This window comes from Apium graveolens, chromosome 6, assembly GCF_009905375.1.
Source record: "Apium graveolens cultivar Ventura chromosome 6, ASM990537v1, whole genome shotgun sequence".
Taxonomy (NCBI): Eukaryota; Viridiplantae; Streptophyta; class Magnoliopsida; order Apiales; family Apiaceae; genus Apium; species Apium graveolens.
The window spans coordinates 93,585,021-93,607,884 of NC_133652.1; the positions used below are offsets into that span (position 1 = coordinate 93,585,021).

The 22,864-nt window shown below is 34.2% G+C and overlaps 1 protein-coding gene across 1 annotated transcript; it reads right to left on the minus strand.

Annotated features, from left to right (window-relative positions):
• Positions 1 to 13,015: 13,015 nt before the first annotated feature.
• LOC141665078 (calcium-dependent lipid-binding protein) lies at positions 13,016 to 22,339 on the minus strand. Its single transcript, XM_074471061.1, has 12 exons — positions 22,016 to 22,339; positions 21,793 to 21,901; positions 20,261 to 20,362; positions 19,312 to 19,362; positions 18,390 to 18,510; positions 17,968 to 18,089; positions 17,743 to 17,841; positions 16,648 to 16,728; positions 16,459 to 16,544; positions 14,630 to 14,855; positions 13,902 to 14,066; positions 13,016 to 13,560 (listed from the first exon to the last, which is right to left on the minus strand). The coding sequence occupies exons 2-12, from the start codon at positions 21,895 to 21,897 to the stop codon at positions 13,213 to 13,215; spliced, it is 1,506 nt and encodes a 501-aa protein (XP_074327162.1). The 5' UTR covers positions 21,898 to 21,901; positions 22,016 to 22,339; the 3' UTR covers positions 13,016 to 13,212.
• Positions 22,340 to 22,864: the final 525 nt, after the last annotated feature.

The window sequence follows — 22,864 nt, forward strand, 5'->3', positions numbered from 1 at the left end:
ACTTCACTGGAAGAAGTTCAAGAAATTGATCAAGCCTCAGTGACATAAATCAAGATTGTGGATTTTATCAAGTGACAAAGATCTTGTCAGGGTATCAATTAATTATAGGGATTTAATCTGAAGAAAATCAAGTTATTAAATTCAAGACATGAAGAAACGTCATAGAAGTTAGTCACTCATGAACCAGACAGTACATCGAGTGTCAACATTGAAGGGGTGAAATTGATTCATAATTTTCAGAAGATTTTCAGAAGAATGGTTATTGTTCAAGAGTGGTATTAATTCTTTATTAATTAATTAAGTCATATAATTTAATTAAGAAAATAAATTATATCTGCAAAAATTAATTTATTGATTAATTAAATTAATTGATTAATTAATCCTGAATTAATATTAAGAATTTTCTGAATTATAATTGAATTTAAATCAGTTTTAATTCAATAAGACAATTAAGATTGAACTGGCATGACAATCTGGATTGTCATACCGATTATCATGCCAGGCCTTTTTCAATTGTCTCACCGAAAGTTCTAGCAGGGAGGAGATAGTCTTGCCAGTTCAGTTTGATAGTCTTGCTAGTTCAATCTATTGTCTCACCGAAAGTCATGGTGGTTCAGCCTATTATCTTGCTAGCTCAACAGATTGTCTCACCGATTGTCTCGCCAGTTCATTTGATTTCTGTTGATCGATTAAAAGACATTTGCAGTAGACATTCCTTTTTAAAATATACAACATTCAATACATAGACCAATTAACTCAAGAACAGACAGAAGCAGCAGCCGCAAAAAGTTTAACTCTCAACTGCATTTCAGTTCATTTATTTCTAGTCATTTAAGTTAAATCTAAACCACTAGAAATCATTCTATTGTTCTTGTGTAACTATCTAGCGGATCAAAATCCCTAGAACTTAATCTCAAATTGCTTTTAGCAATTGATCTTTTTATTGCAAAAATAGAAAAAGTTCATGTCAAATTTATTCTAGATTTGTAATAATTTATTTGAGATTAATTCCTTATAAACGATACCATTGTTGTAACACCTTTCAAGTTTAATAATAGTTTTATTTAACTTGAATTTTGTTTCACTTTTTTTTATTCCGCATTAAATTCGATTAAACGGTATACTTTGTATTCAACCCCCCCTTCTACAAACATATTGGGACCTAACATATCCCAATCTTCCCATTTCTATTTTTCTTCTTATTTCTTGTATTTCAATTTTCATTTCCTTGACAAGTGTCTTGGAATCTTGGTTGACCATGGGCTTCTTTTCAGCTTTGGAAGTTGGAGTTGTTTCTGCATTCTTCTTCTTATTGTCTTCATCAGAAATTTCTTGCTTTATGATCAACTCTTCTTCACTGAAATCTACTTCACATGCTTTGAACATAGGTGAATCAACCTTTTTCAGCATAGCTGGAACATCTTCATTTTATATTGCTTTTCCTTTTCCACCTATATCTTTCTTCTTGCTGTTCAAAGCATCATAATCAAGACCAATAGCTATATTAGCACATGGCTTATTCTTCTCATGGTATTGTCCAACCAAATCATATACATTCCTGAAAGATTTCAACTTGACTTCATTCTTTTCCAGCTTTTCCCTCAACATAGCTTCTATTTCAGTAGCACACTTCAGCTTGTTTTTCAGATTTTATTTTCTTGCTTGACTGACTCAAGCTCCGCAAGCAGTAGATCTATCTTTTACTTCTCAAGCTTCTCATTTGCCTTGGTTAGCCTACTGACTTCCTCAGTAGCTGCTACTAGGCTAGTGTGTATATGCAACATCTCCACACTCATCTTTTCCACAGTCTCCTTATATTAACTAGCATTTAAATTAATAGTGGTTAGAGTTGGTACCTTTGACTTTGAAGTGAATTCTTCTCCATGCTCAAAAGTCATAAGTGCATAGTTTCCAACTTCTTCATCCTCATCATCAATATTAGTATCATCCCAACTCTTTTCTTCTGCAATATAAGCTTTTCCAAACTGTTTCTTCAAGAGAGCTTCATACTTTGCTTCTATTTCAAGATATGCCTTATCTTTCTTCACCTTTTTAGGCTTTCTGCATTCAGTAACAAAGTAACCCAACTCATCACAGTTGAAGCACAATATTTTTTATTTATCCACGAATCCTGTTTTGGAACCACCTTTGCTAACTGAATTGAACTGAGTTTTTGGTTTCCAATGGTTACTGTTGGAAGATTGTCCCTTCCCTTTGAAAAATCTTGGATTCTTGACTCTAATATTTAAAAAATATCTAGCCAAGTAAGCCATGGACTGATCCATTTCATCTAGTTCATCCAAGGTGTAATCTTCATCTTCCCCCAGTTCCAACACAACTTGCTTCTAAGGTCCTTTATTCTTCTGTTCCATAGCTTGAGTAACTGAAACTTGATCATCTTGCTCATCTTCACTTTCTTCTCTGTCATTTACAATTAAAGCACTTGAACCATCAACAATATGACCATGGTGTGCTTTCAATGAATTTCTTTAAATCATTTCAAGTTCATAAGTTTTCAAGGTTCCATATAGAACTTCCAAAGTTATTCTGCTCAAATCTCTTCCTTCTCTAATGGCTGATATTTTCTATTCAAGATGGTCAGGAAGAGCTAGCAGAAACTTTAGGTCAACCTCCTCAGCCTCATAATATTTATCATGTAGCTGCAAGTCATTTATCAATTTATTGAACCTTTCAAAAACTTCAGTGATTCCTTCTTTTGGTTTGGCCATAAACCCTTCATACTGAGAAACCAGAATCCTCCTTCGATTTGACCTAACTTCCTCTAGTCCTTCACATAATATCTCTATTTTCTCCCAGATCTATTTGGTTGTGTCACAATTGACAATGTTATTTTATATTACATTGTCAAGTGACTCTATCAAGATCAGCTGCAAGCCACTTCTTTCTTAGGCTCAGTGTATTTTGAAGGATCTTTAAGAGCATAATGAGCTGGAATGACCATATCTCTATCTGTAGATTCCTCAACTCTTACCATAGGAGTGAAAGGCCCATTCTTGAGTATCTGAATGTATAATGGATTGGCCATCCTGATAAACAGCAGCATTTTCTTTTTCCATAGTGTATAGTTAGATTTTTCAAAGGTGGGGATTTTAATACTGCTCAGTTTCTGTGTATTCATTCTTCCAAGATCTTTAATCTGTTTACTTTCATATTTTGCTCTGATGCCACTTATTGGGTAATGAATACAACATAGATGGGGGTGAATGTGTTTTAGACAATTTTAATGGCTTTTTAAACTATTAAGAATGGTGAACAAAGTAATCTGTAGTGTAGAAAAAATGTGTTTTAACAGGATAATTAAAACATGCACATGAACACACTTTCTTTCAAAACTCACTTAATTTTATATTAAAATCAAGTATGTATTTTGCTACAAATTTCTGGGTTCTTGTTATGTTAAGAACTCAGCTTCTCTCTTAAGAGTTACAAGAAATTTCAGATCTATTTGTTACTTCTAAAACAAAGCATCCAGTGTTTACTTTATAGAATAGTAAACACTGGTTTTTACATAGCATGCAACAGCATGTACTAAACCCTACTTTTGGATAACCAAATCTTTCTATTTTTGGCTTAGTGTATCTTTTCTAATCTTGCATGCCTGTGACTTTACTTTGTCAGTTAATTTTGGCCTTTGATCTTGTACTCTTCAAGCTGCTTTTGTAAACTTTTCAAATCAGTGATTGATTTGTTTGTTGATTGATAATCTTGGATATTGAGCTGGTCTGCACTTTGTACTTTGAGTTTTACCTCGAGATCTCCAGTTTGGTATATAGTGAACTTGACATCTCGATAAGTATATTGGCTTATCGAGATCTCTCATCACTCTATAGTTGTTTGACTTATCGAAGTCTCTGAGTTCTCTATAAGAGAATTTGGCTTGTCGAGATCTCTCATCTTCATGTCTTCACTTTGGCTTATCGATATCTCTGAGGTCTCTAGTGACAAGATGACTTACCGATATCTCATAGATCTCTAGTGAGATTTTGACTTATCGATATCTCAGAGATCTCTAGTGAAGAAATGACTTGTCGATATATCCAATCTTCATGTCTTCAATTTGGCTTGTCGATATCTCTGAGTTCTCTAGTAGCTTTTCTTTGACTTCTCGATAAGTCATTTTGGAGTTCTCGGATGACTTCTCTATAACACATAATTTGTGACTTGCAGATTTTTTTACTTCGAATGTTTTTCCCAAAACAGATTTATTCAACTCCAAGCTTTTTCACACTTTCCCTGAGGCATGATCTTCATGATCTTCTTCCAGAGTTTTTTCTTATGCTTGAAACTGTTTACAGATGAATATTCCAGTCCAATCTATTTACATTTTTACAGACTTAAATGTTGCAATACAAAATGCAAACTTAGATTACAATACAACTTACTTAGGATTGTCAATTTGACTTAGTCTTGTTATAGTACAGTTATGTCTTGCACAACAAACCCTAATGATAAATTGTATGATAATCCCATTATATTTTTTAATTGTATTTCTTGAGTCTGTAAAAATGATAAATAGATTGGACTGGAGGATTTTTCTATGAACAACCATCAAGCTATGGAATAAAATCTGGAAGAAGACAATCTTGATCATGCCTCAGAGAGAAGTGTAGAAGCTTGGAGTTGAATAGTGTTATTCTAGGAAAAATGCTCTAAGTCAGATATCGACAAGTCACAGATCAAGGAATATAGAGAAGTATGTCGAGAGGTCTAAAATGGCTTATAGAGAAGTCCCAAGAGATATCGACAAGTCAATCTACATGCAGAGAACTGGAGATATCGACAAGTCAAAAGCTTATGTAGAGAACTGGAGATATCGATAAGTCAAAAGCTTATATAGAGAACTGGAGATATTGACAAGTTAAAAAGTTTATCAAGAATTGGAGACCTCAACAAGTCAGCAAAATCTGAAAGTAAACAGATTAGATCTTGAAAGTATGAGTGCACAGAAACTTAGCAATTTAAAGATCCCTGTCTTTGACAAAGTGAACTACACTTTATAAAAGAAGAAGATGATGTTATTCATCAAGATGGCCAAATCCACTGTATATTGAAATTCTTAAGCATGGACCCTTCATTCCAACGGTAAAGGTGCCTGAAGCAACATATAGTGATATGGTCATTCCTGGACACTTTGCTCCTAAAGATCCATCTACATACACTGAACCAAAGAAGGAGAAAGATTTACTTGAAAACAGCTTGTAACTCATTCTCATTGAATCTCTTGATAATGTGATGTACAATAACATTATCAACTGTGAGCCAGCTAAGCAGATCTGGGTGAAGATAGAGATCTTATGTAAAGGTACTGAAGATGTGAGATCAAACCAGAGAAGGATTCTAGTCTCACAATATGAGGGTTTCATGGATAAACCTAAGGAAGGCATTACTGAGGTCTTTGAAAGATTCAACAAGTTGATAAATGACTTGCAGCTTCGTGATAAATACTATGAAGCTGAGGAAGTTAACCTTAAATTCGTGTTCACTCTTCTTGACAAGAAAATAAGAGAAGAAAGAGATCTAGGGAGAATAACTTTGGAGGTTTTGTATGGTATTCTCAAAACCTATGAGCTGGAAATGATGCAAAGAAAGTCATTAAAAGTGAGTCAAAGGCATGTTATAGATGTATCAAGTGCCTTGATAGCAAATGATAAGAAAATAACCGAAGATGAAATTGAATCCCAGACTCATGTTATTCAGGCTGTTGAGTAGAATAACAAGGAACCTCAAAAACAAGTTATTTTAGAGTTGGATGATGATGAATATTATACTCTAGATGAGTTAGATGAAATGGACCACTCTATGGCTTATCTAGCAAGAAAATTTTCAAACATCAGAGTCAAGAAGCCTATGTATTTCAAGGGTAAATGTCAATTATCCTACAACAACAACTGGAAATGAAAAACTCAGACAAATGCAACTGGAAAAGGTGGCTACAATTCAGGATCTGTGGTCAGTTCAAAGATTAGATGCTACAACTATGATAAACTTGGTCACTTTGTCACAGAATGCAGAAAGCCAAAGAAGGTGAAGAAGGATAAGGCTTATCGGGAGCTTGAAGCTAAGTATAAAGCACTTATGAGAAAACAATAGGGAAAATCTTATATTGCTGAAGGTAAGAGTTGGACTAACACAGATGATGAAGATGACGTTGAAGAATATGAAAAATATGCTCTCATGGCATTGGAGCATGGAGAGTCATCAACATCTAAATATGAGGTACATATTCTGACCACCATTAATTTGAATGCTACACAATATAAGGAAATTGTTGAAATGATGAGTGTAAAAATATTTCACATTCACACAAGCTTGGATGACAACTACCAAGGAAGTGAGTAGGCTGTCAAAAGTGAATGAAAAACTTGAGATTGAAAAACAATAACTAGATATGCAGCTTATTAGTCTAGAAGTAGTTAGATAAGAAAATGAATAACTCAAGAAAAAGTTGAAGTGTGTAGAGGAAGTAGCAGCTGTGCTAAGAGACAAAGTTGAGAAAAATGATCTTAAGCTCAAATTATTTAAAAATGCATCTCAATTGGTTGGTCGATACCATGAGAAGAACAAACCATGTGCTAGCATAGCTATTGTCTTGGACTATGAGGCTGTTTCATCCCACAAGAAAAGTGATGTTGACGTTATAAAGGAAAATGTGAATAAAGATGTTCATGTGGTGCTAAAAAAGGTGAATGCACCCTTGTCCAAAGCTTGTGAGGTGAACTTCAGTGAAGTGGAGCTTGTCATCAAGCAGGAAATTATAAATGAAGAAAGAAAGAAGAATGCAAAATCTACTATCAACACTAAATGTGAGAAGAATCCCGAAGTTAGTCCAATTTCCAAGACACCGGTAAATAAGATCAAGAATAAAAGCACTGGAAAGAAAAAGAAAAACAGAAATGGAAAGATAGGTGTCAACAAAAGCAACAATTATGCATATATTGCAGATGCTCCTAGAAAGCAATGTCAAAGATGTGGCCCAACAAATCATCAAACTCACCTTTGTAAAATGATTGTTAGTGAGCCAAAGTATGGAGCTTGCAAACACAATGAGGCACAAACAAATGAACCATACTCTTTCTGTGACAAGTTTGATTGCATTCCTTGCAACATGAAAGTTATGACCAACTGTCATAAGTTGAGAAAGGATCTAAAAGAAGTCAACTTCAGATATGTGATCAAAGAAGAAAATGTTAATCAAACTAAGAAAATGTTAATCAAACTAAGAATGTTGTTTCTTTTAAATGCTCAAGTTCTACTTCTGCTAACTTTGTCAAGAAGAAGAAAGTGTCCAACACTGTTTGGGTAGCTAAACACACTTAAACCTCATTGTGTGCAGGGCAAGAAGAATAAAGTCATTGGGATCATTGATAGTGGATGCTCCAGACACATGACTGGTGATAAAGACCCGCTATCACAGTTTGAGGAGGTGCCTGGCCCTTTAGTGACCTTTGAAGAAAATAACAAGGGATTCACAATGGGATATGGCAGTTTGATTCATGGAAATGTTGTCACTGAAGATGTAGCACTGGTTGCAGGTCTTGAAGTGAATCTTCTAAGTGTCAACCAATTTACTGATAAAGGTTTCAAGGTTATTTTTGACAAAGAAGATTACTCAATCACAAGCAAAAAGACCGGTGAAGTTGCTCTGAAAGGAGTAATGAAGGGTAGCCTATTTGTTACAGACATGAACTCATCAAACAAGAAAAGAATATGTTGCTTCTACAGTAGCTTCCACCATGCATGTGGATATGAAACATCTCTACACTCATCTTTTCAACAGTTTCTTTATATTGACTTGTATCTAAATCAATAGTGTTTAGAGTTGGTACCTCTGATTTTGAAGAGGATCATTCTCCATGCTCAAGAGCCATGAGTGCATAATTTCCAAATTCTTCTTTGTCATCATCTTCATCAGTGTCATCCCAACTTTTACCTTCGGTTATATAAGCATTTTCCTGTTGTATCTTCATGAGAGTTTCATACTTTGCTTCCAATTCTCGATAGGCTTTATCCTTCTTCACTTTCTTTGACTTCCTGCACTCAGTTGCAAAGTTGCCCAACTCATCAAAGTCAAAGCACCTTATCTTTGATTTGTCAACAGATCCAGTTTTATAACCACCTTTGCTAGCTGAGTTAAACTGAGTTTTTGGTTTCCAGATGTTGCTATTTCAGGACTATCCCTTGTTCTTGAAAAACCTTGGCTTTTTAACTCTAATATTATAGAATTTTCTATCCAGGTAAGATATTGATTGATCCATCTCATCTAGCTCATCAAGGGTGTAGTATTCATCTTCCTCTAGCTCCAAAATAACTTATTTCCGAGATCCCTTATTCTTTTGCTCAGCAACATGAATGACTGGAGTTTGAGCATCTTATTCATCTTCCCTTGCTTCACTGTCATTGAACACTAAGGCACCGGATCCATCAACCACATGTCCTTGGTTTTCTTTCAATGACTTTCTTTGTAACATCTCAAGCTCATATGTTTTTAAGATCCCATATAAGACTTTCAGTGTCATTATGCTCAAGTCTCTTCCTTCTCTAATAGCTGATATGTTCTAATCAAGATGGTCAGGAAGGGCTAGCAAAAACTTTAGGTTAACCTCCTCAGCTTCATAATAGTTATCATGAAGTTGCAAGTCATTTGTCAATTTATTGAATCTTTTAAAAAATTCAGTAATTCCTTCTTTAGGCTTTGCCATGAAACCCTCATACTGAGACACCAGTATTCTCCTTTGATTATACCTTACTTCCTCTGTACCCTCATACAAAATTTCAATCTTCTCTCAAATCTGTTTAGTTGTGTCACAGTTGACAATATTGTTGTATATAACATTATCAAGTGACTATATCAATATTAGCTGCAAGCCACTGTCCAGAGAGACTTTTTCCTTTTCAGGTTCGGTGTATTTTGAGGGGTCTTTAGGGGAAAAATGAGCTGGAATGACTACATCACCATCAGTAGATTCATCAACCCTTTCCATGGAAATAAAAGGGCCATTCTTAAGAATTTGGATGTACATGTGATTGGTCATCCTTATAAGCAACATCATCTTTTTTTTTCCACAGTGTATAGTTAGCTTTGTTAAAGGCTCGTATCTTGATGCTACTTAACTTTTGTGCACTCATTCTTCCAAAATCTTTATTTATTTGCTTTCAGATTTTGCTCTGATACCACTTGTTAGATATTGAATGCAACACAGGGGGTGAATGTGTTTCTTGGATTTTTAGCCTTTTTGTACTTGTTTGGATTTTATGTGAACATAGCAGTTTTAATTTTGCAGATATATCGTGTTTATAGAAATAAATCAACAAGCACAGAATTTTCAAAACTCACTTAATTTGTATTAATTAAGTTTGTCTTACTACACATTCTGTGTTCTTAAGAATATAAGAACTCAGCTTCTTTCTTGAGAGAATGCCAGAAAATTTAGATATGTTTTTGTTACATTGAACTAAGGACCAGTGCATGCTTTATAAACTAGCAACACAGGTTTACAAGATTTGCACTAAAATGTATTCTACTTTCTAAAACAACCTTTTTCTATTTCCATTTCTAGCCTAGCAAATCTGTGCAGAATCTTGCAGGTCTGTGACCATCCTTTGTCCAGTTAATCTTGGCCCTTGATCTTGTATTCTTCCAGCTACTTTGTAGACTTTTCAATCTAGTTGATAGATTGTTTGTTGACTGATAATCTTAAATCTTGAACTTGTCTGCATTCTGTATTTGAGAAGTATGTCGAGATATCCAGTTTGTTCTATAGAGAAGTGATATCTCGATAAGTATAATGACTTTTCGAGATCTCTTAGTTCTCTATATGTATACTTGACTTATCGAGGTCTCTAGATCCTTGCATATGAAATGACTTGTCGATATGTCTAAGATCTCTACATATATAAATGACTTGTCAATATCTCTGAGATCTTTATATACATTTTGACTTGTTGATATCTCTGAGATCTCTATATGAGATATTGACTTATCGATATTTCTAATTTTTCACATCTTCATTTGACTTGTCGATATCTCTGAGTTCTCTACATGCAGAAATGACTTGTCGATATCTCCAGTTCTCTACATCTTCATTTGACTTGTCGATAACTCTGAGACTTCTCTATAAGCCATTTTGGACTTCTCGATAAGTCATTCTGGACTTCTCGAATGACTTCTCGATATAACTTGATCTGTGACTTGTTGATATCTTGACTTAGAAAATTTTTCCTAGAATATTTTTTATTCAACTCCAAGCTTCTACACTTTTCTCTGAGGCATGATCATGACTTGATCTTCTTCCAGAGTTTATTCCTTAGCTTGAATCTGTTCACAGAAAAATCCTCTAGTCTAATCTTCTAACCATTTTACAGACTCGAGTAATACAATACAAAATACAAAATTGATTATCAAACAACTAAATCTTAGGGTTTATCAATATAACTTAGTTTTGTTATTATACATGCATGTCTTGCACAACAAATACAGTTTATGCAGACAAATTGAATTAAGTACTCAGCAATATAAACAGTTTTGTATTGATTGATAAAACTGATTACAAAACTAATATCTTGAGAGCTGCTAGGTTACATAAAAAGATATATCAATACGCGACACATAAAGTGTAAATCTAATATGTGCTTATATATACTGCACAGCTACACAATCAATAAGGAATTCTATTCTATACAATAAAGAATCCTAAAACATATCCATGTATTGATTGCTACAAGAAGTAAAGTTCTACACCGACATGTATTCTGCAATCCTTTCCTTCTTCGATATCTTCTGACTTTTCAGCTGAAGTGACCAAATACTGATCAGCAAATGTTAATAACAAATGCTGATGATGTCACCTTCTGCTAAACTCTGATATCAAATACTGATAATTAACTCTGATAGTTTATAAGCTGATATCATCAATTTCTTCTAACAGTACATCACCATTCTAGGCAGCAATGCCAAATTATTCACTCCACAAGATGTCTATGATGTCATTACAGATGTCTACAAGGCTCAAATCAAAGCCTTCAATTTCATTGGCAAAGTTGTAGAACAGACTTTGGATGGTCATCAAGGTGAAGTTGAGGAGCTGGTAAATAAGAAAATTGATGCACTAATGCCTACTCTCAATGACATGAAGTTCAAGTACATCAAGTTTAGGTGATATGAAGATTGTAAATTATAAATTATTTAGGTATTTGGATAATTTTACGTGAAAATTACTTATAAGTTCATAATGTATTTGGTAATTATAACTTATAAGTCATATTTTTTTAAATAAAATTATAAATATAAATTACAAATTACATGAATTAATAATTATGATACATTAATATAAAATCAAAAGGAGAAAATTTTAAAACAATAATTCTTACCTCGATATATAATTATATAATATACTATTTATCCCGGTTAAAATAAATTTATATAATTGATCCGGGTTAAAAAGGCGAAACTACGTATAGTTAGTTGAATTTAGTTTAGTCAGTGTAATGGTCTCGAACTAAAACAAAATAATATACACTATTCACAGAAAATAAAAGAATTATACGATTAGTTAGGGTTAAAATAAAATTAAAATTAAAATAAAAAAATAACTAACCATCATTTAAAAATTTTACATAAACAAATTTTATATCTTAAAATTTTAATCAACTAAATTTACACTAAAATATACGTGTGTTATATATCTACAAACTTAAGCATGATATCATGAATTATATTTAATATATATACATAATATGATCATATAAGTATTGCAAATTTATCCAAGCAAATAAAATGAGAATGTTGTAGTTTTTTCACATCCTACTTGTGATAATATATAGGTGTTAGCCAAACAGTCAACCCAACTATAAAACTCTTTTGGCCCATCGATGTTCATTTCCTTGTCCGCCAAACATGCACTATGATTCGCAACAGTAGATTTATTTATTTTATTTCGAATATTGCTTAAAATACTTATAGTCAGTAATGAAATAGTTGAATCAGAGAAATGCGTGCAGTAAAATATATAGTATATGAAACCTTTGAATTAATCAACTTGTGTTTGACTTATGCTATTTTTTTATGTAAACTTTTACATGTATTGATATTAGTACGTGAGGCCAGGGTCTGCTGCATCTCAGAAAGGGTCATAGAATATGTACACATAAAATAAAATATAGTAAAAAGATGGATTAAAAAAACAAGAAGGGGGCAAATACTGAGATCACGTGAGTCCCACATACTCCCACTTCCTCTAGCCCCCTCCCTACTGTGACCTTTTCACTGCACAAAAAATATTACTCACCACGCTTGTCGGTGCACTCTCGAATCTTCATCATTTTCACTCACTTCAAACAAAATACTAATATAACACATCCTCCATTCACTTCGGGTAATACAAGTATTAATATTTGTAAATCAATACAATTACCAAGATAAACATGTTTGAAAGTAGAGTGTAATTTTATAAAGTTGACGCAAGGGGGTCTCATATTCGAGAGATACATAGAAGAGATACACATACATACATACATACATACAGAAATATTCAATTGACAAGACTTCGAATTCTCGTATTGTAACAAATGGCTAATGATAAAGATCTCATCTACTGAGGATTAAGAATAATTATGATTTAATGCACTGAACATCAAATCACTGTTATCAGTTACCAGATGCCAATGAACAGAATTGTAAAGCAATTAACCAAGAGAAATACTACACAAAAAAGAGCCACCACGAATACAAACTATATTTTAAAAAAAAAGGTACTCCTGCTGATAGCATTTCAACAGGTTCACCTGTTAATTTTAATATCTAGCTAGCAAGAATAAAATTAAAAATATACCTAATATGTAAAAGAAAAATGTTACATGCTTTTTTGCTATTTTAGAATTGTCTTCTCTACTTGGGGGGCTTCTGGTTACCCGCCCTTGTTATCTACTAACATCTGATCATTTTTCATTCAGACACCGATGAATACCACTAACATATAAAGAACCAAGAGGAGCAACATAAATACACATCTCATTCTTATTCAACAAGACTCATATTAAGCAAATAATGGACCAGCTAAGTTTATGTTCTAACGAGTTCACACTTGCACAAAGGAAACAATTATACCAATATACTCCTTAAGTAAATAATGCACAAGTAAGATTTGATACATAAATCATAGATAGTGTAGGTAAGAGCAAGACAACACTAAACTACTAAAGTGGTTTTGCGCCACCATTTTCTTGAGCAGAGTTGACTGGGGTGCTTGTACCACTCTTCTTGGAAGAGGACTGCCCCGTTATGCTTCTGCCCATAAACTTTCCAGCTTTGCTCAGACCGCTTCCAACAGCTCCAAAGCCACTCCCGACAATCCCAACTCCAGCACCGAGACCAGTACCCACCATCCCAACTCCAGCACCAATACCACTTCCCACTGCCCCCACAGCATCCATTGTGCTACCGATAACCCCTGCTTCTTTTAGTTTCTTTCTCTCTTCTAGAATTCTCTTCTCATCTTCCAGGGCTTGATATTGCTCTTCTTTGTTGAAGTCGTGATACAAAACCTAAAATTTCAGAAGTCGGGGATTAAAAAATTGAAATTCTAATTGGAGCATGTACTACATTAATGTAATACATTTACTTCAAAAAATCCAGCATTTGCACGCTTTGCCTCCCAAACAAAAGCATGCCCCCCTAATGCAATGTGCTCGATTCATATGACACAAGGTAGTAAAGCTTCGGAATGGAAAGATCCTAGTGCCTAGGTGTGCCTCAAAGAACTATAGCCAAAAGGTCTTGAATGATCGAAGGAACTTATTTTTTTTCTTTTTTTCCCTAAAAAGTATATACAGTATCAAGGCTTACATTTACAGGTGAAGCTAAAAATGTTCATTTGATATGGTACCTTAATACTAATAGTACCCCTGTCCTTCTTATCTTTTATCTTAAGCATATCCAGTGATGGCATCAGTCTCAGCTGAATCTCCTTTGATGTATCAGCTTCTAGCTCACGTAATGGTAACTTTGCTATACCCAGTCGCTTGTCTTGTCCAATGTCTTGGTCAAATACCTGCATAATTAACTTTTAAGTATAATTGCAGCAATAGGTATATCTATAATCAATTACAAACCTAGATGGCACAATGACAGGATAAAGAAATCTACCAATTCTAGCAGCCATAAACATCAGCAAACTAAACATATGAAAATAACAAAGTTGACTACCACAAAGAAAAAAAAACTGAAAGGTCATGAACATGACTGTACTTGGCTTTTCTTCTGCGTTCCCATTTTCTTTTACTTCAACAGACATTTCATATAATTAATTTGATCTAGCAAGCAACACACTGCATGAATAAGCTAAATCATACAAAGTATAAAGTAGGCGACATAACAAGTTATAACGTACAATACAAGACATGACCTTTCACAGATCAAACTAATTGGTGTAGAACTACTGGAAAATATTTTCAACCAACTCTTGTTGGTTGTAAGATTTTGCAGATTTCGTGATATGTACAGCTTCAAATATACAGTCAATCTTGTTGCGTCGACATATATTAAAGCACCAAATGAATCTAAAGAAAGAAAATAGAATCAACATATACGAAGAGAAGGCCATAGGACAAAAACCTCAAAAATGAGAGACTGTGTTTCCTTGTCTTCAGCAATCAACTCAAATGTCTCATCCCAAACGGGATTCAAGTTGTTATCAACAACCTTTGTCTTAACCTTGAAAAGTGGTCTTATGTACACAACCACGTATGGATCAGATTTTCCAATCATCTCCATGTTCTTTAAATCATTTGCCTTCACTACTGTCAGAGTAAGCTTCCCTTGTGGTTTAAGCTCCAAATCACTGCATCACACCACAGGAACAAGTAGAATATTACACTCACATGATTAACCAAAGACTAGAATATTTGTTAGTGCATGATCAAATAACCTATAGCTACAAGGTCTCTACATTTTTGGTTAAAGATTATGGTCTGGATGAGACAGAATGCAAGCTAAGAATTTCTAAGACTAATTTTGGAAAACAAATATTGAACTTCTTGTCAAAAAATACTATACTAATATCAGCAAATCATACAACATAAAACTATAATATTGACAAAAGATCAGCAGTGCAATTAGGCAGATAGCCTTCAAATGTCTATTGCACACAGAAAAAAAGGGTGCACCTCGATAAAAACTGAAAAAAGACACTTGATTTCTCTATTCACTTCTAATATCCCTTATTTGCCTCATCAGGCAATACATAGCTCCACTACCGGGATGTTTCACATAGGTCACATTAGATTAAAACTTAATGAATACAAGGATGGAATCTTAAAAATAGCAAACTGGCTGATTAATAATTTACACTAATCATTTTGGGACATATGGGACCCAACAAGCATGGTTGTTACGTCGGTGCATCGAGTCGGCCGGGATGTCTGGCAAGTCAAGTAGTGACTAGTCAAGACTAGTCGACAAAGTATAAAATAATAAATAAGTAGATTTATATAAATACATAATAAATGTGTTCTAACTTCTAAGAAACCATTTTCTCATTTTTCTCTAAATATCAGCCATCTGCCACAAGAATAAGTAAGTGTAAGTGCATAAATAAGTAAAAACAATCATTGTTTGTGTGTACTGTGTAAGTGTGTGTACTGTGCAAGTGTGTGTGTGTGTGTGTATATATATATATGTTTGTGTGAGTGTTCATATATTGTAACCTGTGTATTATATATATATATATATAAGTGCATGTATATATGTAAATGTGTGTATTTACATACAAGAGGAAGAGAATGAAGAATTGAGATTTGAGACGATATATACTGGGCTTTTGTTTTAAGAATATTTGGCTACTTAAATGGGCTTTTCTGCAATTGGGCTGTTTTTAAAAAAAATTATAACCTAGTCGAACGACTAGGTCTCCTAGTCGACCCAGTCGACCAATCGACGTCCAGTCGCCCGAGAGAGCCACAAATACCCAGTCGAGCTTTTAAGTCGACCCTTGCCAACTGACTACTCAACTAGTCGACGATTAGTCGTGACTAGTCGAGCGAAGTAACAACCATGCCAACAAGTAATTAGCAACTTAGAAATTCTAGGTATAGGTTGTCACATGCATTTTTAGTAAAACAATGAGACATGTGGCAACAGTACGAGTCGGTCTATTCTTATTTCACATCCTGCATCAACTATTAGCACATGACAAGGACACCATAGGTCTACTACAGCATAGCCTGCGTGTCCATACAGCAAGATTTATAACTAGACCTTTATCATGAACTTCTTGGTACACTTGAGTTCAGGAAATCAAGTCAATTCAATTGCCTCACTTAGCTAGAACCTATATTATGTAGCAACAGACCATGGAAACTCGCAGAAAAAAAGAAAGAAAGAAGACATCTAGGTAAAGGTACTGCAGATTTTTCATAAGAGATCCCCTAATCAATGATATGTACCTTGTGTCGACAGGCACACCACCAATCGGAACAACAATCCTGTGGGGCCACTGAAGCATATCTGTGACAATGGTATGTACAGTATCCTATCCACGAGAAAAAACCTCATTTAAAATAGATTATTAAATGCACTTCAAAGAAGTAATGCAAGTATTTTTGTTGAAGAAATGGCACCCCAAGTAAACTTACATCTATCATATCTGAAAGTCCAGGAATAGCTGTTAAACTTCCTCCAATAGCCTTCAGAGTATAATCAATTCTTGGCTTTGGCTGTTTAATGACATAGGAATCATTTTTAGTCCATTATCTAGTAGTCGAACGTATAATATACATATTATTATACTATGGTATACTAACTGGGAAAGGAAAGCAATAATTACAACACAAATTCCACTGCAATATTCATCACATAGAGTACAAGGTTAACTTGAATAAATTTATTAAAGACAGGGGAGAAACTCCAGCGATTGAGCAAGTTTCTTGACTAAGAGATCAGATGAGCATTAAAAAGTAGTCCGGAAATACATAATCTCAAGGTATATGTGCGTGTGTGAGGGAGAGGGTGGGAGGGAGCACATGTTCCATATTACAGATGAATCAGCTACTCTTAAGCCGACCAGGTTCATAATGTCTAATCATAGAGTTAATAGCTTTCCCATTATTGAACTACTCAAGATTAGCTCTGGCTTCATTTGCTTTATTGATGCTTACTTTCTTTCTACATAAACAGGCTTACTGAATTAACTGAAAGGTTCAGTATAAAGCAGTTTCCTTTGCCAGAACAGGTTGCTCCTCACATAATGATCATACTACTTGCAAGCAGGGCCATCTCAATAAGAAGGCCGAATGAGTAAATGATGCTGACTTGGCTCTTTAAGCAAGATAAAAAAAGTTGCAAGCAAGAGCAAGTTATGTACAAGGGTCCATTTTTTATACATAGATTCAGCCTTGAATTTGGTAGAGACCGCACTACTTGCACATTATCTACTGAAAGTTTCGAAGCAGATGTGGAATAAACTATGAATATGCCATCCGTTTATCAAATGAATTTTGCCTTCTCAAACCCAACCAAGAAGAGCAATATTGTTCATCATATTAGAATTTTATTACTTGTAGGTCAAAGTCACACTCTAAAGTAATTTAACTAGATGTCCTTCCTTGACTGGGATTGGTGAAGAATAACGAATCAAATCGACATTGTTGTATGGACGTGCACAGAAAGTAAAGCAATTAATACTACAATGAAGAATAACCAATAACATTGTTGTTGTTGCTTTATTGTACCTCCGAAAGTAAAGCAACAACTACAGCAGAGATGCATGGAATTTCATCAGTGAGTTGGAAGATGACACGGATAACAGTAAAAACTTGGAGGTCCTTCAACTGCAGCCAATAACCACATAATATTGAGTGGACAGGTGGCAGTACACATAAAACCAATGTAATAATGAAAAAGAGAAACCCTAAAATATGTTAAATTAGAAGATGAAAATTGGTTGATTTATTAACCTGAATGGGTATAGATGCAACCATTGCAGCCTCAATGCCTAGGATGATGCTCGGATCACCACCCCACCGGAAATCAATATCCATTGTAATTTGACCTTCTTTAAGGCTCTGAACACGGATGCCTGCACCGAAATATTATTTTGCAAGTATAAAGCATATTCCAAAATAAAAATATGGCGAGATGTATTTGAAAGGTGGAAATGTGGTTCAGATGATTGACCCAAGACAACATAAGCACAAACTGGACCTCATATAAATATCAATTAGCATATGCCAAGCAGCTTCCACTATGCCATTCCATACTTATAGAATATATGTGAAACAGAAACTAGTTTTGTACACAGTATAATAGGCATGACTTCTGTGACCCACAGAAGCTAACAGCACATGAAGCAGATCTTAGTCCAGTATGTGATCAATACCTTCAATCTTAGGAGGCACATTTCCAAGGGATAGTTTGCTAAACTTCATCGACGTGATTCCTGCTGGTCGATATTCCTCTAACAAAGGTTCGACAGATTCTTTTATTATTGCCGTTGCTGCCTGCAAATAATCACATTCAACAATGGTTAGCCCGACAAGACGAAAAAAAGAAGCTCGCATACTAAACAAAAATGACAGCATGATGCTGATTTCAGTTAATTATCACTTATTAAAGCTATGGACAATTTGCAATGGCATTATTTTGAAGAACAGAAGGTTCCACCAGCATGAAAAAGTATAGATCTCCTAGGCTGTGGGATTCTTTGTTTGATAGGTAAAACAATTCACTTATAATAATAAGCCATAAGGCACCTACAAAAATAATCAATATTTAACGAACACATAATATATATCAAATCAAGAATTCCATCATTGAAGCTACCATTGCCAAGATTTCCTAGGGCGTGGGACTGTGTATGGTGATGAATTTTGTAATTAACTAATTATCAATGTGTCTAAAAGTCACAACTAAATACGTTATGCACTTATGCATCCCAGTTGATTGTTTCAACAATTTTAATAATATTGAACACTATACTACATAAGGTATCACTATGTCACTGTGGACGTTGGAAACAAGATTTAAAGATCACTACAGAACTCTTATTATTCATCAAAAGTATTCAAAACTAAAAAACATCGTAAGAGGTCATGTGCAATAAACGATGCATCAAAATTCCTGGGAGAGTCAAAAAGTTCAGTAAAAACATACCTAAATTCCAGTGAACAGATAAACACAACTATAATTGAAGATGTATTGTCTAGGACGCAAGGGGTCTATGACATAGCTTTATGAATAAATGCATCTTGTCTTTTAACTTCAAAGACAAATTTGAAAGACGGGAAAGGGGAAAATCTTACATCTGCAACAAATGGCCAGAGTTTGCTCAGTTGTTTGTTCAACCATTTAACCTGAAGTTTCAAAGAATGAAAAAGGAGTTATATCTAAACTGGTAAAATTATTTGAGTTACCAGTAATGAAAGAAAGTAATAAGAAGGTAACCAGAAGGATACATATTCAAAATATAACAATTTATGGATATTATATTTCTGAAGGAATGTAATATGTGAGTGTGTGCCGGGTTCTAGTGGCAACTTGAGACCTAACCCCCAAATGACTAAATTTGATTATATTAAATTGGTGAAGGACTGAAGGTTCAGTTCTAACCACATGTTATTTAGCCACAGAAAATGACATCCCCTGTGTGTGTGTCAAAAGTTATATGAATTATCATTTCCATATTTTTTAGTATAATATAATCCAAGCAATCACCTTAACTCTGAACAGTATATAGATCTCACACCACAATTCGCTGAATAAGATATAAAGAGGTCCGAAAATGGATTATATAAGATTGTAACGAGGACATTTATTAGTATATTACACTTGTAAACACATACACAGCATACATCACTTTAGTCAAAGTGTACTTGCCAAATTGATTAATATTAACAAATAATCATATCTTTGTTGATTAAAATGTGACAAAACACCCATAACTCAAATTCATGAGGTATGTTGATCGATATTTTAAAAAACCCTTGATTCAAAATCCTTGAGCATGACATACTTGTAAGAATGTTTAGTATTAATAAAGCCACCGCTCCTACGTTATTGTAAACAGGACAAAATGCCATTAACCCAGGTCAGGAAGGTCAGCAGTTCACATGATTACACTTAACTATCTACGGGTACTTAGGACTTGACCTTGAGATGCTATATCAACTATAATGCAATATAACAAGTTTAACAAGACACTGGTAGATGGACTTCATAAGAAAAATCATGCCAACCAGCAAGTAAACTAACCTGCTCATAAACAGGAAATGATATCCACTCAGGAAAGTTGTCTCCACATATTTTCTTTAAATCATCTCTATTGAGGGATCCAAGGAGCTTAATGTCAACTGCCTGGAGCCAAAAAATACAATAAGAGGATTAACAACTGTAACCAAGAAAAGCACATCTTTTGACGGCAGAAGCTGAAAGTAAACAGGAGGGAGTAGCTAGTGTATCAAGGATTCTGGTATATAGTCTGAAACAGTAATTAATACATGTCGATTGTTGGCGCAAGAATAACAGTCACCACCAAGGATCCAATCAATTTGATGGCACTGGAGCCTAAAGGTCAACCTAAGTACTTCAAAATTCACATTCTAAATATCATTTTTACCTTAAAATTTGTTAATTCAGAAATAAAAATACTGATTTCTATCTTTAGAACTATTATTATATACATATTACGACAGAGCCTTTCACTATTTAGAAATTTAGACCATTTCCGAATATAAAGGCATACTAATATAGCCTCTGAGAGTACAGTAGCAAGACCAAAAATCTAAGGAAGGCGTGACAATCGACATTGTAGCAATAAAAAGAAGTTTCGTTCTTTAACTGAACAGGAACCAGGTAAGTATATTCACAAAAACCAAAAAAAAACTAAATGCACAGTATTCATTACCAACTTAAGTTCTTAAGCAAGTTCCATAAAACCAATACTGAATTCTTCATCTATGGCTAAAGCGCAAAAACCCTGTGTAGTTCCATTAGCTAAGCCCCCCTAACCAACTTAATATTTTTGTACGCTAAACTAGTGCTCAAGTAATTTCTAGAGGACTACAGGTGGTTGGTTGGCCAGATTTTCTTCGCAGTAACATAATTTTTTTCAAATGGTGCCACTTGTCTTTCATGTTTCTCAAAAGTGGCTTGATGACAATTACAGTTGGCACAGCAAAGCGTGTCTTGACACCCAAAACTTGACTGGTGCTAAATGAGACAACATCAATGCATAACATTTAATCCTCGTGAACATACTCAAATCATTACTGTTAATCACACAATGTTAAGACTAAGTAAATTGTCTACATACTGAGTGCTACATAACCTAATACTGCACGATATTGCAAAAAAACCTCAACTGTCCTCTGGGAACATTCGAGCATATAATACTAAATGGGCAACTTGGTTAATGGTATTTATAACCCGCTTATTAAGAATTGGAATGTATTACCATGTATCTGTATGTGGTTAAGAGATTTATTAGTTCGATTGGGAAACTCCTTCTCTTTTTACCCCCATTGGTTTCCAAATCACTGAGCATCCCCATTCCCCTATTCCCAGTTTGCACCAACAATCCACACGGCCCCTTTCGAACACTAAAAAAAAATCATGTTTCATTTCACCACACTAGTAGCTACCCAGTAAAAAAACCTAGCTAGAGCTTGTCCATTAACAAATTACTTGCAAAATAAAATAAAATATAATTCTCATAAACTAAACCGTAATTACAAATTTATATTCAAATGTAACAAAACAAAATAAATCCAAATGTGAAAGAATACCTTAGCAATACGTTTATTGCTTCGATACTTCATCATACGACTCCAACCAGCCATCAGTGCAATTCCGGTGATCATCCCCATCAGAATTCCAGAAATTAACCCCATCTCTCTGCAACAAAATCACAAAACATAAAAAAACCCAAAAATGAGTTCAAACAATCCCTAAAACATCAGAAATATACACAATCAATATTTACACTAATTCAATTCAATTAATACTTACACTGATTCAGCCAATACAATTCACAATCACTCGTCTCTTATCAGACCTATCTCTCTCGCGTGCTCTCTCTCTCTCTCGCTCGCTCTCTCCTTTTTTCTCTCTCTCTCTCTCAAAAAGTGTGTGTGTTGGGGAGATATTATTATTGTTGTAGGGGGGGGGCGGTTACTTCTATCCACAAAGATCAAAACAAGCAAAGGATCATTTCGTTAATATACATACAGATACATACACAGCGAGTGTGTGTGTGAAGCGTCGTGAATCGTGATCAACCCCCACTCGCATTCAATTAGCTCAGATTTGTCTCGTTTCCTACAACTTTAGTATTTTTGCATTTTAGACCCCACTGTTTCCGCATTATTGTGTTTCATGACCCCATTTCATCTAATCTGTCTAATTTTGACCATTTTTCTTTGTTTTTTTTTCATATCTTACTTTAAAATATAAAATAATACAATTTTATATACTATACGAGCATAGTAAACTAACTCAGATATTTAGCTATAGTGTTTTAGGTAAATTTGTCGGGTCTACCACAAAAGCTACCATCTTCCTAGTAAAAAAATTTCATAAATACATTTAATATTATAAATTGATGTGAATATACGACACTTCACGTAATATAATATAATTTTTTATAAAATTCATTTGTTCACGAAATTTTTCACAAATTAATTATTTATCGGTCATTGTATATTATGATATGTCACCTATATTTATAAGTGAAGATTTCGTTACACATCATTTACTTCGTATAGAAAAGCTTTAGTTTCTTATTTTTGGATTGGAAATTATGATCATGTTTTTTGTTTTTTTTTTTCAAGAAAAGTTTTCTGATGCAGACAAGGAAAA

Bases quoted from the DNA above. Each gene is read 5' to 3' on its own strand.
- LOC141665078 (XM_074471061.1), bottom strand. From the start codon at position 21,897: ATGGGGTTAATTTCTGGAATTCTGATGGGGATGATCACCGGAATTGCA. The intron at 16,545-16,647 runs GTAAGTTTACTT...TCTCGTGGATAG, and splicing joins GACTTTCAGATATGATAGAT to GATACTGTACATACCATTGT. The intron at 13,561-13,901 runs GTACCATATCAA...CTGAAATTTTAG, and splicing joins GGGGTACTATTAGTATTAAG to GTTTTGTATCACGACTTCAA.